The sequence below is a fragment of the Onychostoma macrolepis genome, chromosome 08, assembly GCF_012432095.1.
Source record: "Onychostoma macrolepis isolate SWU-2019 chromosome 08, ASM1243209v1, whole genome shotgun sequence".
In the NCBI taxonomy this organism is placed as follows: domain Eukaryota; kingdom Metazoa; phylum Chordata; class Actinopteri; order Cypriniformes; family Cyprinidae; genus Onychostoma; species Onychostoma macrolepis.
The window spans coordinates 183735-198561 of NC_081162.1; the positions used below are offsets into that span (position 1 = coordinate 183735).

Genomic DNA, 14827 nt, shown 5'->3' on the forward strand with positions numbered 1-14827 from the left:
GAAAATTCTCACCACATTTTCATTCAGCGAATGAAACAGAATCACAGAATTTTCACTGAATTTTATTAATTATTAGTGTTACATTTATGATACCTGATATTGCTCAGTGTAAACACACAACATTATCCAAAAGTTAATGGATAGGTTGTTAGTCACAATATGCTTCTCTGATGACAAAAACAAATACAATTACAAAAAGCATTACATTCAGCCACAGGGTTGCTGTCTGTTCTCACTGTGTCCAGGAAAGCCTTGAGTTAATACAAGACAGAACTCATCAGTTGTGTTTCCATGTCTTTTTGAGGTGGGCACACATAAATGAAGCATTAATGAAACATGCAAGCAAAATTGAGGAGATTTAACATACAAATGGTACAGTTTTTGCACAGCTATTTAGAGGAGCAGCAGGCAATTATGATGACCATATGCATAGGTTTGTTACTTCAACACTGGTTTCCATAGCATTGGATGTATTTGTATAATTGCTAAATCATTTAAGTGCAACAGAAATCAGTACTACTAATGGTATAAAACAATGCAAATATATACAGACTAAATGACAGACATTTGACATTGATTAGGCAAATCTGTAATATTAAACAGATTCACCCAAAAATGAATTTTTTTGAACATAGATTTTTGATTTTGACAGCATCAACTTCAATTGTATGGACAAAAACAGTTGAAACCTTCTGAAATACATTTTGTGTTCCAAAGACACAGAAAAAGGTGAAATGATTTTCATGTTTGAGTGAACTATTCCTTTGATGTTTCAAGGATAGAAATAAAGAAATCAGGGTTTCTGTTTAGTGAAGTACTGGTTATCCATTAGTGCAATATAATAAAAAAAAAGTTTAAAGCTGCAGGTGTGCGTTCATGCTAGACTTCGATACATAAACTTAGATTTTCTTAACAAAATTCTAAAGCAAAATGTATTCTCAATCAAAGCAGCAATGTGCATGAAATACTGACTTTGTTGAACAGAAAATCTTAACTTCAGATATTTCAACCACTTCTGTAAAACCTACCCATTTATATGACTTGAGACTACATATTAAGATTTTGTTCACATAAAATACTTGAATATTACCCAATGCTAAGCCTTATTTTTTTATTTATTAAATTACAAATTTTAACAGAGTTTAAGTTGTTCTGATCAAGAATGGTCTGTTCCTACTACTATGCGTTCTTGCACAGAAACTTCAATTTTGTTTTATTTTTTTTATCTAGTGCTGATATCAGTAGCTTACACTTTTATTTGAAACCGAAAACAAGCCTCATCAATTACAAAACAAACAAAATAAGTTTGGTGACGGCCACTATTTTTTTCTTTTCTGCTCTTGTAGTGTTTGTTGCAGCTCCTTTAGGTTCTCTGACAAAAGCTCCACTTCATCAGAGCGTCCGCTTAGCTTGGCATCAAAGATATATGCCCGGATGTTATCGATCTGTTGTAGAAGTAGCTCTTCCTCAATCACGTCATCGACTGCTGTGCCATCCTCATCATCCTCTTCATCAAACGGATTGGTTGAGGCAGCTGGAACCTCATCGGAAACCTCTTTAAAAGGGTTACCTCTATCTTCATAATAGTCATCTTCAAAAGGATTTCTAGGTGACTTCACTTTACCCGTATCTGGATCTTCCACTTCATCGTTTTCTTCCTCAAATGGGTTGTACTCTTTCTTTCCATTGGCTGTCTGAGAATTGGTCGGCTCTTCCTCAGCAGGAGAGAAATGCTGCTCGTCAAAGGGGTTTCTGGCGGGTGGAGTTGGTGCATGTTTATCTCTTTGCCTCTCTAAGGGAGGAGAGTTTCCTAACAGACGTGACAAAGACTTAGAAGACCCAGGGCTTCCGATCAAATGTTCTCCCAAGTCACCTTCCTCCTCTTCTCTTTTCGGAACATTTTCTCGGTCTCTGAAATCCAAGGAGGAGATTTTAGATTGGGTTCTGTGCTCGAGCTCTCTTTGCTGCAGATGTTCGATTTGACTCTGCTGCAGGTCGGTCTCATCAGCCAGCCTCTGTGAAAGCTGGATGGCTCGACTGGTCTGCTGAGCGTCAAACTCGTCCTGCAGCTGCCGCAGGTTCTCCTCCAGCACGGCCACTTCATCGGTGCGCTTTGCGGAGCGCGCCTGCCGTAAGAAGGACTCGATGTTTTTGATCTGTTGCAGCAGAGGGTCGTCCAGCTCAGAGCGAGTATGCAGAGTGTCTGATTGTGGCAGCCAGCCACCAGCTTTGGTCATGCGTGGACGTGGAACATCCTCGTGTGCGCCGAGGTTATTTTCATTTTCCAATCGACGTTTATGTGCCTCCAGGCCTGCCTAAATTGTGTAAGACAAGTAAAGAGTTACAATATGACCTGCAAAATAATTAACTGCATCAGACCAGCATTTTATCCAGCTATTTCACAATCTTATTTTTTTTTGTATGAGTGTGATTGTGCAAGAATGAAAACATGATTTATTTATTAGAAATTCATATCTAGACTACAGATTAATCAATCAGACTCACTGATCTGATTCTTAAAATAAATGCACTGATTCGATTAATCAAATTCAACAACAGGTTTGTTTAAGCTGAGCAAGTTCTGCGCAGGACTGACCATCATGTGCGATTAATTAAATATGTTCATTGGATCATCACAGGAACATAAAACTGATCAAAACTGAGATATTATGTGGACATTTATGTGCATTAAAGTCATTTCCTCCTGATTATTTTCATTTTTCCTATGTATTCCACTGTAACAATATGAAAAAAGACATAAAAACTAAGAAAAAAAATAAATAAATAAACATACTGTGCATTTGTGGTCTGCTCTCCTGATTTAATCTACAATATATCCAATGAATAATTCACTGGAATGCATACAAGAATCTTTCGTTACTCCCATAATTTGTATGAAGTATCATAGGGCATAATTATGCAAGGATATACAGTGGTGTGAAAAAGTGTTGGCCCCCTTCCTGATTTTTTTTTTTTTTGCATGTTTGTCACACTTTAATGTTTCAGATCATCAAACAAATTTAAATATTAATCAAAGATAACAAGTAAACAACATGCAGTTTTTAAATGAAGTTTTTTATTATGAAGGGAAAACAAAATCCAAACCCACATGGCCCTGTGTGAAAAAGTGCTTGCCCCCTAAACCTAATAACTAAAAACCTTTATTTTGTTTTTCTTGAGACATTCAGAGGTGGACTTGCTGCTGTGTTTGGAATCATTGTCCTGCTGCAGAACCCAAGTTCGCTTCAGCTTGAGGTCACGAACAGATGGCTGGACATTCTCCTTCAGGATTTTCTGATAGAGTGCAGAATTCATGGTTCCATCAGTTGTGGCAAGTCATCCAGGTTCTGAAGCTGCAAAGCCTCAGACCATCACACTACCACCACCATGTTTGACTGTTGGTATGATGTTCTTTTTATGAAATGCTGTGTTGGTTTTACACAAGATGTAACGGGATACACACCTTCCAAAAAGTTAAACTTTTGTCGCATCAGTCCACAGAATATTTGCCCAAAAGTCTTGAGGATAGTCAAGATATTTTTTGGCAAATGTGAGATGAGCCTTTGTGCTCTTTTTGGTCAGCAATGGCTTTTGCCAACTCTCCCATGGATGCTGTTTTTGCCCAGTCTCTTTCTTATTGTTGAATCATGAACACTGACCTTAATTGAGGCAAGTGAGGCCTGCAGTTCTTTAGATGTTGTTCTGGGTTCTTTTATGACCTCCTGGATGAGTCGCATTTGTGCTCTTGGAGTAATTTTGGTAGGCCGGCCACTCCTGGGAAGGTTCACCACTGTTCCAAGTTTTCTCCATTTGTGGATAATGGCTCTGACCGTGGTTTGCTGGAGTCCCAAAGCCTTAGAAATGGCTTTATAACCCTTTCCAGACTGATACATGTAAACTATTTTGTTTCTCATCCGTTTATGAATTTCTTAAGATCGCGGAACGATGTGTTGCTCTTTAAACATGCTTCACTTTGTCAGACAGGTTCTATTTAAGTGATTTCTTGATTCAACAGGTCTGGCAGTAATCAGGCTTGGGTTTGGCCAGTGAAATTTAACTCAGCTTTCTAAAATAATGTGGTTAATAACAGTTCTTTCATGATTTAATAGGAGGGGGCAATACATTTTTCACGTAGGGCCAGGTTTGGACAGCTTTTTTCCCTTAATAAATGAAATCATTTAAAAACTGCATTTTATATTTACTTGCATTATCTTTGTGTAATATTAAAATTTGTTTGATGATTTGACGAAAAATGAAAAAATCAGGAAGGGGGCCAACACTTTTTCACACCTCTGTATATGGCTGGATGTCATACAGTCTATAAGCTTCTGCTGGCTCATAATTCTACAGCCTTCTAGGTCCTTCCTTATTATAATTTTACGATATAAACCAACCCTCCATTTAGTCAGATCAAGTTCTCTCAGATTGTAATATATTTAGATCAAACAGGATCTGGCCAAACAGATTTAAACAGAGTTCCTACAAAATTCCATACTTTTCCAGACTCAAATTTCCAAACCTCTCAGTAGATTTTTGGACCATATTTAACATAAATACAGCACTATTTTCAGCTTTATATTTGGTATACTATATATTAAAATCATCTGTAAATATTTTATTTTTTCAGGTTTTTACACTGATTTTCTCTAAGTGACTTTTGCATGCACACAAGAAACTTTTTTTGTGCCCTCGAGAAACTATTCGCATGCGCATGGGAATTTTCTGCATGCTTATGCATTACAATTTCTAGTTTTATATAACCTATTTCCTTTGTGCATCACTGCCATCTTACTATGAATAAAGTGAGAGCATGGATGCACATGAATTAACAGAGATCTACTTGCTCAAAATTAGGCTTTCCTTATGCTAGTACCTCTAATATCAAGGCATAATGCCCAATTTAACATCCTCTGTTGCGGCGGAGAAACCATGACATGGAATGGGTTGATGGCATAATACAGATGTGTGCATTGTCCTATTTGCCAAGTTCAAGGGTCTATAAAAAAAGACTGGTATTGCAAAAAATATTTTTTCAAAATGTGGCTTTCCTTAGGGTAGTATATTTCAAGGTCTTAGGTCTCTTTAACGCATATTCTGTGGCGGCCAAGACACCACACCACGAAATGGGCTGATGTCACAGTAGGTGGCTCGGCGTGCAGTGTCTTATATGATAAGTTTAATGGTTTCTCGTGTGCACATAAAAGTCTGTATATTTTTTTTTTTTTTTGCAAAGGTCCTCGAGGCTATGTCATACGGTGCTAAGAATAGCGTGAGAAGAAACCAAAACCGCAAAACAATTTGTGCACCTTGAATTAATTCAGTCGTGTTTGACAATCACTAAAGAATCGCTAAACAGCTGCCATGAAAACACACTTCTTGTATGATAAATGTATAAATTTATTTTCATTAAATTCTTAATTTTTTATTATAAAACTAAGTGGGGGCAAAAGTCTGGAAATGCAAATATTTTTCCATAGTCTGCTTTCTTTTTTCCATACTTTTCCAAACCGCGTAGGAACCCTGTGTTAAACATAGATATTTGATAATATGGCAACCCCCTCACATAATTGATAGTACAGAAGCCCACAATAAAAACTGTGCTCTCAGAAGACATAACCTTTCAGCAGACCCAATCAGAGAACTGTTGTAGAAAAGCTTCCTAGGAAATTTGGTTTAAGGAAATTAAAGCCCTAAAACTGAGAAACAAGGAAGAATACTCATGTGTGTAATGTGTGACATACAATTTAGGCTCAAAATGTTTTGGAATTGAGTCATTAGAATCACCATTGATTCACTTAAGGTTTTATCAAATAAAGAAAAATTGATTAGCAAAAAAAAAAAAAAAAAAGGATTGATATGAGAAACAGAATACGATCACATTGCCATTTAGTCACCTGTCTCTCCTGCTGCACCCTTTTCTCCTGCTCCTCTCTTCTCTTCTCTTTAAGCCCCTCATATTTCTCTTTGGTGGGGAGCGACGTCAGTCCCAACAGTTTCTCCTACGGGTGTAAGTGTTGAAAGGACAATTTGAGCTTCCACATTTATATAGTTTTACCCACAAGTTTGTAAACCTCTAATATATGTCAATAAACATGTCACCTGTATAAAAAGTGTAGCTGTGTAGCGCACCATCCTTTGCAGCTGCAGGGCTTTCGGGTGAGGCTGGACCTCATCTTTTAGTCCGAGTGTGAGTATCTTCTTACTAGTACCAAACCCCCCCACAGAAATGCATTCTGTGAATCCTGATTTAGATATGTCCATCACATCACAGTATGTCTTTAGTCTGTTGCCTACCTCAGAACATCAATGAGCTCGTAGTATTTCTGTATCTCCATCCTTAGTGCAGCAGCACTCTCTAGATTACAGGTCGTCTCCCCAGCACTACACAATACAGAGAAAACTTTGGAGTCTGGCAATGTTTGGGATGTGGCATAAGGCGTTAGAACATCATTAAAGAAGTGAACAAATGTACATTTGTAGTGCTTTTGCTTGTGTAGGGCTTACTTAAGAGACTCTGCCATACGCATGTACTCTGGAGCCTTAGCTTCAACTTTCTCCATACATGTCCTTAACCTCTGCACAGCAAAAACAAACAATACTATGACTAAAGACTATGCTGTATATTAAGAGTTACCATTACAAAAATGCATAGCTGCAAGCAGCAATCATCAAGCACCAATGGCCCATGTGGATGTGGAGGTGATACAACTGCCATGCATCTCTTCCAATATAATGTGTTTTTACTGTAAAGTCAACAAGCTTGGAGCATGCTATTTTGAAAAGATGCAAAACAGATATGAATTTATATGCATTCATTTATTAGTTATTCAGGATCTTTGTTCAGTGTGGTCTAATATGCATTATGAAAATGTATGATGCATTTGTTACATTAAACTATTGGCTGCATGAGACATTACTGGCCATTCAATGTTTAATTACACAAAATCTATACATCTGTGCATTTGCTCAAACGATTTGTTCAAATCAAAACGTGGACAGTGATAGGGGAGCATTAGCGAATGTAATTGCCACTTCTGCATTAACTCTGTCTACTGTTGTTTTACACAAAGTGGCAAAAATAATTAATAATAATGCCATCCAAACTCATTTTGACAAGAAGAAAGAATACCATTTAGCACATGTAGCATGTCAGTTCTAACTGGTAACACTTTTGCGTTCTCTCTTTTGAGTATGTGAGAAAACATGACTCTCTTTCTGCCCTTTTTTCTGTTTTTTACACTGAGAATATCAAGAAGTGTTCTCCAAAAACATTCAGCTCTAATGAACACAGTTGGGATAAATATGTAATTTACACATTTATGTTTACTCTGGGATAAAAAAAGTATTTTTTTAAATGTAATTAAATTATATTAAACACAACGTTTAACAAAAAATGCTTGACTCTAAAGTTTGTACCTCATAGAGTTTGACGATATCAGGCATGTGGTCTTTTTCCTCCAGTTTGTGCTGATGCCGGATAAGTGCGTCCATGCAGTGATGGCAACAGCGTACACGGTCCTCGTCTTTCTCCTCCAACACAGAGCTGACAGATGAGATGCTGTTAATGGAGCCGCGGCGAGAAGTCTGCTGCACGACTGGGCCTGCAGTTCCAGGAGACCCACTCTGGCCAGGAGCCCACAGGGCCTCCCTGGTTCCACTGGTTAATTTATCTGAAAGCACATTATAGTACTTTCTGAAAAACTCACCTACCTGCTCAAGATGACCAACAAGTAGTTATATCTACTTCATTCAATGCCAAAAAAATTAAGGCATAAATAGAAGGGTCCACAAGACATAAAAATGTTCTCTGAATGTAAATGTCTATGGAGCACACAATAAGTTGTATTAGCTGCACTTCATGCATGCAATATTTAATGCCATGTCTGCTCCAATTGAAATCCTTAATTTGTTGAAGGGTGAAAAGGCAGGGAAGCTGATATCATCTGTGGAAGGCGTAAGACCATAAAATGGATTACGATAGGCTGTCCTACCTGTCCATCAGCGTATGTATTTGATATCTGATATCTGCTTTTGCTAACTCTTCTGCTACAACAAGTTGCAATTTGGATAGAAGCAGTTCTCGAAATACTGAGAACCAATGAGTGCACTGATACTATGAGTGTACTGGAATCTGACTGAGGGGACAATGTAATGTATAAACAAATCATTTAAGAAATACGTTTATGACTTGATTGTTAAAAAGGAAATTGAGTCTATTACAATAGCCGAAAGAATCAATTATGCACAGGAAACATGTGTAAGGACTTGGTGGCATGACTCTGACTAACATTTAATTTTGTTATATTATAACATTTTACAAAAAGAACAGAAAAAACTAACACTAAATCCCCATCCCCTACAACTCCTTGCAGGTACAGTGGGGAAAAATATTTGATGCCCTGCTGATTTTGTACGTTTGCCCACTGACAAAGAAATGATCAGTCTATAATTTTAATGGTAGGTTTATTTGAACAGTGAGAGACTGAAATCCTGAAAAACGCATTGATTTGCATTTTAATGAGTCAAATAAGTATTTGACCCGCAAAACATGACTTGGTACTTGGTGGCAAAAACCTTGTTGGCAATCACAGAGGTCAGACGTTTCTTGTAGTTGGCCACCAGGTTTGCACACATCTCAGGAGGGATTTTGTCCCACTCCTCTTTGCAGATCCTCTCCAAGTCATTAAGGTTTCGAGGCTGACGTTTGGCAACTCGAACGTTCAGCTCCCTCCACAGATTTTCTATGGGATTAAGGTCCGGAGACTGGCTAGGCCACTCCAAGACCTTAATGTGCTTCTTCTGAATCAGTGGCAAACTTCAGACGGGCTGTACATGTGCTTTCTTGAGCAGAGGGTCCTTGCGGACACTGGAGGATTTCAGTCCTTCAAGGCGTAGTGCGTTACCAATTGTTTTCTTGGTCCCAGCTGCCTTGTGATCATTGACAAGATCCTCCGTGTAGTTCTGGGCTGATTCCTCAGCGTTCTCATGATCATTGAAACTCCACGAGGTGAGATCTTGCATGGAGCCCCATACCGAAGGAGACTGACAGTTATTTTGTGTTTCTTCCATTTGCAAATAATTGCACCAACTGTTGTCACCTTCTCACCAAGCTGCTTGGCGATGGTCTTGTAGCCCATTCCAGCCTTGTGTAGGTCTACAATCTTGTCCCTGACATCCTTGGACAGCTCTTTGGTCTTGGCCATGGTGGAGAGTTTGGAATCTGATTGATTGATTGTGGACAGAGGTTAGTCTGTATAGGTTAGTCTTTATACAGGTAACAAACTGAGATTAGGGGCACTCCCTTTAAGATAGTGCTCCTAATCTCAGCTCCTTACCTGTATAAAAGACACCTGGGAGCCAGAAATCTTGCTGACTGACAGGGGATACTTATTTCACTCAACTTTTTTGAAATGCGTTTTTCTGGATTTTTTTGTTGTTATTCTGTCTCTCACTGTTCAAATAAACCTACCATTAAAATTATAGACTGATCATTTCTTTGTCAGTGGGCAAACGTACAAAATCAGCAGAGGATCAAATAATATTTTTTCCCACTGTACCATGAGTTACTGCGTCAGATGTGTCACTTTACTCACATGGGAAACAAACTGCCTAAAAAATGCTTCACAGAAATCAACTGGACCTCCCATCACTACTGTATAGACTCTCCCAAATCAGTAACATTTGCATTTCAGTTCGAATGCTATCTTGTATCTGACAATGCAGGCAGTAGACAGAAAGACAACTCACTATTTTCTAGGGGGAAAAAAGCATATGCAATCCATTCTGTGAAAGTCAAAGAAGGCAGGGCACAGGATTTACTGAAGGAAGTCTTAATGTACAGTACTTTCCATTTAATCTAACATATTTATACATGTGTAACTCACATGCCAGTGGCAGAGGAATAAACTCTGTGCACTTTCTGCACATTATGGACCCACAGAGTCTGCAATGGTGGCGGCGGTTACGGATGTTGAATTTGCCCCCACAATCAGGGCAAAATGGCACATCTTGATCATTCACCCACGATACCACTGACTTCTCAAGTGCTGAGAAAACAAAGTAGTATAGTAATCACATTTTAAGTCATTCTTTAAATGGTACCAAGCACATGTGTGATATTTTGTTCACATACATCTTATTTGTGCTGCGTCCATGCTGGTTCTGTCAAAGGATGTCAGCTGGCAATGAAAAGCAAAGTAGTAATGTGAAACAATTTGAAAAAATGGACAGTTCTATTCAAAATTTAATCCATTATCTAAATTTGTGTATGTGAATCCAGATATTTCTAGCTATGGAAGTTCACGTTCCAAAATGTATTGGAACACATTTCAAATATTTGCTGCATTTCAAGCTTTGGCACAAGGGGTGCCAGGGCATAAGTGTAAACTGAAAAGTCAGTTTTGTCTTTCAGGTCAACTACTGACATTGCAAGTTATCTTCCTGAATAATAACATGATATTTTTAATATTTTATAAATAACAATGTTCCTTTGAGTACTGAGGTTTGTTACAGCCAAAGTAACACAAGAACAGACATTAAGCATGTACTGTACAACAAATCCATGCACTTGCAGTTAGGGTTGCAAAAAGTTGGAAAATTTCCAGTAAATTTCGGAAACTTTCCGGGATTTATTGGGATCTTTGGAAAATTTCCAGAAATTTTCCACCCCTTTGCAACCCTACTTGCAGTGTACATGGCAAAACACTCATGTCTGTTTCCACATACTTCCTTAGAGCGCAATAGACAGATAATCACCTTTTCCAGTCGTATAATGCATTTGTTGACTTCAATAACATAATGGTCAATTCTTGCAGCTCTCTGCTTCTTGAAAAAATCCAAGTGACTGCGGGTGGCTCCTATTTTAACAGAAGACTTATTACAGTCTGACAATGACAACTGTAGTTAACACGTAATGATACAGGATCAGCTTGTCTTGCTTTGCATCTTATATATTTTATATATATATATAAAAAAAAAAAATCTTGCTTTAATTTTATTTATCTGTCTTTGGTAGTAAGAATCTTACCGAGCTCCTGTGGCTCCCACATGTAGGGGTCCACTCCTCCATAATAAAATGACTCATAGCTGCTGTCTGTCCGCTCATCTCCATCCCGCTTTAACAGCTTGTCTTTGGCTTTCTTCGCCTTTTGCACCAGGCCTGAGAAAACAACGTGAAAAAAGCTTAACAATTGAACATGTCAGTTCCTCCACTTACTAGAAAACTAGGGTGTAAACTAACATGGTGTTCTAGAAGAATCAGCGTACGCTGCCTAAATGCATACTTTTGCGTTGGTTTAGGTCCTCAATCTTTGTCTGGGTATAAAACAACAAGCTTATAGCATGTTCTCATTTACTATACCTCAGATCATAAACCATTTTAGATGAATGCTGAGGCTTTTTAAGTTGGGTGGAATCTGCTATCTCTGGTCCAGTTTATACTGGCTTTCATGGCTACAGAATGCTGTTTTCCTGCCAACTGGTGTGTCAGAATACTATGGGAAAACTGGCAGCAGTGGGACCACATAGGCCTTGGTTATGTATTGATGACAGAATTTGGTCCTTGGTGAAAAATAACTGAAGAAATCTACTATCCATCTTATTTTGCAACTCCAAAGTAAGCTATTTTCTTTAAATATGCAAGACGTCTGCTTTGTTAGCCACTAGTGGTAAGTAACTAAAGAATAACAAAGTGCATTAAACTGTAAAACTATTTGCACTACAAACTAGTGTGTTTAAGATTATGATAATTAACCAGTTTGTTTGTCCATAAAATCTTTTAGGAAATTATATTTCAACTTATTTGGCTTGCTGTCCACTGATGAGGGGCTCGATGAAGCAGCTTCAACCCCCACAGAGACTTAATATATGATGATTACAAAGGGCAAGGAGGAGCCTAAGATGAAGGTGGAGATTTGGGGAGGTGGAGGGATGCTGAAACAGCTGAGACTGAAGAGAGGCAAGCAGCTGCTTATATACTCTGGCTGTTGATTGGAAGATTAGATGGGCTTGCTCCTCCCTAACTTACGTTTAGCAACTTCATTCAATTAAAATAATAATTAAAGATAACAAATACCAGTTTGCAATCACACAGCATAACAGACTTGTTTTTGTACAGCTAAAACAGCTGGGAGAGAATGGCACTGGATGTCTTGCACATTCAAGTTACAAATGGCACTCTTACATTAAAATGGAGGTGGATAGACTTTCTTTCAAATAAGCATGACATTACTACGAAAAAAATACTACTATGAAATTGATTATTTGTCCTGTGTTTTATTAAACCATCCTACATCTAGGGTTGGGCGATGAGATCGCGCTAAAATTTGTTGACAAATATGATAAGCTCTGGACAGTTTTAATTACAATTGTATGCTGAAATAAATGCTGTTCTTTTGAACTTTCTATTCATCAAAGGATCCTGAAAAACTGTACACAATTGCTTGCAACAATGAAAATAACAATAAATGTTTCATGAGCAGCAAGTCAGCATATTACAATGATTTCTGAAGGATCACGTGACACTGAGGAAGGAGTAATGATGCTGAACATTCAGCTTTACCAACACAAAAATAAATTAGGCTACATTTTAAAAATATATTCAAACAGAAAACAGTTATTTTGAATTCTAAATATTTCACAATATTATCATTCTTGCTGTATTTTGGAGGCAGCCTCGGCGAGCAGAAGAGACTTCTTTTCTTCTTAAAAATCTAAAAATGAATGGTAGTGTAGCCTATAATACATCCATTTTACAGTTATTATTATTTTTATATACAGTTCAATCTAATTTAACTGTAATCATGATAGTTGCACTGTAATAGACACATCTCGTGCACATTATACCCATGAACAACTGCATACAAATCACACCTGGGATACTCAAAGTATAAGTATACTCAATAAAAGAAGCTTCAATTAAAGCCTCAAATCATTTTCTGTTTATTTTACTTAAACACAATGACTGGTGGGTAAACTGAACATGTACACTCCTTTCAGACTGGAATCTCACTTAAGAAGGAGGAATAAACTGTGAAGTCCACTTCGTATGGCACTTACGATCGAATGGAACACAGCTTGCAATACATTTAGCACTGTGACAAAGGAGACACTATTTTTGTAATGGACTGTGAGAAATGGGAATCAACCTTAAGACTTAAGACTATTCCAGCTTACTTTTCAGCTGACCACCAACGTGCCGGTTGTCACCAGAGTGCTCCTCTTCATAGTGGCCTTGTAGTTGGTAAAATGACTGGAGGTCCTTCAAACAGAGAGGGCACAGGAAGCCCTCCTTCACCTCAGCTGAGTCCTCGAATGAGGGCGGGTAGATGGAGGCCATAAGGTGGGTTTGGATGTGAGAGGCTGGATCCAATGCTTCTCAGTTTATGAGGCACCTGTGTGACAGCACCGGCCATGCCAGACCCTCTCCATCACTCAAACAATCACACATGCAAAAATATATTAATATTACATAACCAATCATGTGACTTCTTCAAAATAAAACACATTTATATAATTTTAAATATTGGCAACATATCCTGTTATATCATTCAAGTTAAAAGATTAACAGATAGCACATGTACGTCAACAACCCTGAAATAAGAAAGTACGGTTTATCTGTCAATCAGATGCGTGTTGATTAATATAGCAATCATCATTGGTCCAATTCGTTTTTAATAATACAATAAAGTAGTGTATGATCTATATTATTACTCTTGTTATAAATAGGCATTAACTAACAACGGACATGAGTATTCATTATTTATAATTTAACATTAACCAAGATGGACAAACGTGTAAAAAAGATATTTGCTTATTCACAGTACTTAATCAAATGTTTATGTAAAGAACTTTGTTGTAAAGCCTTAGTAATAACAAAAATCATAAATGCCATCACAAACCCCTGAAGGTCATAATTCACAACCTGCTTAAATCTAGAAATGCGTTGTACTACTAACACCTTTGTTTATAATTACAAATATGTGTTTTCTGCTTGGATCAGCAGTTTATTTGTTTATTTATTGTCTTTTGGTGTTAAAAGAAATACTGATACTTAATGTTATAAAAGAGTTTTTATGCATCTATGTATTTTTATACAAATTGAACATTTTAAATTCGAGTTCTAGGCACCTGTGAACATCACGAGTGATGCTATCCAAAAGCACTGGATTTTATAGAGGTTGGACAATGTTAGTGTTAAAATAGATAATAAATAGATATTATTTTATTTTTTTTTAATTGTGCGTTAACCTGAAAGGATTAACGTTAATCAAATATACAAATCTGTCCTCTATTGTAAACATGCTTGCTTGCCTGTCTGTTAGTTTGTCAGCAGGCCTAATCTAAATCATACTGAAATGAGAAAGGAATACGTTTATCTACCTTTTTCCTCAGCGACAAGCACTTAAAAGCCTCTTAAAAGCAAATGCTTATAAATATCGAGAATAAACGCGCTTTAAATGAACAATAAAGCGCTGATCATACAGATGATCGTGTGACTCGGTTTAACGTTACTAGGCGTGATCACAGGAACACTGAGCTGACACACACATCACACCATCGTGTCAAAATAAAAGTCCCCTCTTAGTGTTTCGTTGAATTTCTTCTTCTTCTTCTTCTTCATCTCGCTATCTCTCTGAACATTTTCATTAAATTTTTTTTTATAAATAATCAAAGTGTATTTGCACAAAACTAATGAAAAGAAAACTTTATAGCAATTTTACAGACTGGTTTTAGAGAGGGTTCGACCACTTCTTCAGCTGGCCAGGCTGGGAGACAAGCTAAAAGCATACTTCCAGCTTAAAGTGTGCTAGCACTGGTTTTAGCTTCC

The 14827-nt window shown here is 37.5% G+C and overlaps 1 protein-coding gene across 1 annotated transcript; it reads right to left on the minus strand.

Moving 5' to 3' along the window:
* Positions 1 to 46: 46 nt before the first annotated feature.
* On the minus strand, positions 47 to 14543 carry LOC131545942 (rabenosyn-5). Its single transcript, XM_058785182.1, has 12 exons — positions 14380 to 14543; positions 13174 to 13430; positions 11027 to 11158; positions 10756 to 10856; positions 10133 to 10178; positions 9885 to 10046; positions 7417 to 7670; positions 6505 to 6575; positions 6295 to 6381; positions 6100 to 6202; positions 5895 to 5999; positions 47 to 2315 (listed from the first exon to the last, which is right to left on the minus strand). Exons 2-12 carry the CDS (start codon positions 13334 to 13336, stop codon positions 1320 to 1322), a joined length of 2220 nt encoding a protein of 739 aa, XP_058641165.1. The 5' UTR covers positions 13337 to 13430; positions 14380 to 14543; the 3' UTR covers positions 47 to 1319.
* Positions 14544 to 14827: the final 284 nt, after the last annotated feature.

Coding starts and splice junctions, on each gene's coding strand:
- LOC131545942 (XM_058785182.1), bottom strand. CDS start 13,336: ATGGCCTCCATCTACCCGCCCTCATTCGAGGACTCAGCTGAGGTGAAG. Junction 10,857..11,026: donor GTGGGAGCCACAGGAGCTCG/GTAAGATTCTTA, acceptor CTGTTAAAATAG/GAGCCACCCGCAGTCACTTG. Junction 10,179..10,755: donor GCATTATACGACTGGAAAAG/GTGATTATCTGT, acceptor TTTCATTGCCAG/CTGACATCCTTTGACAGAAC.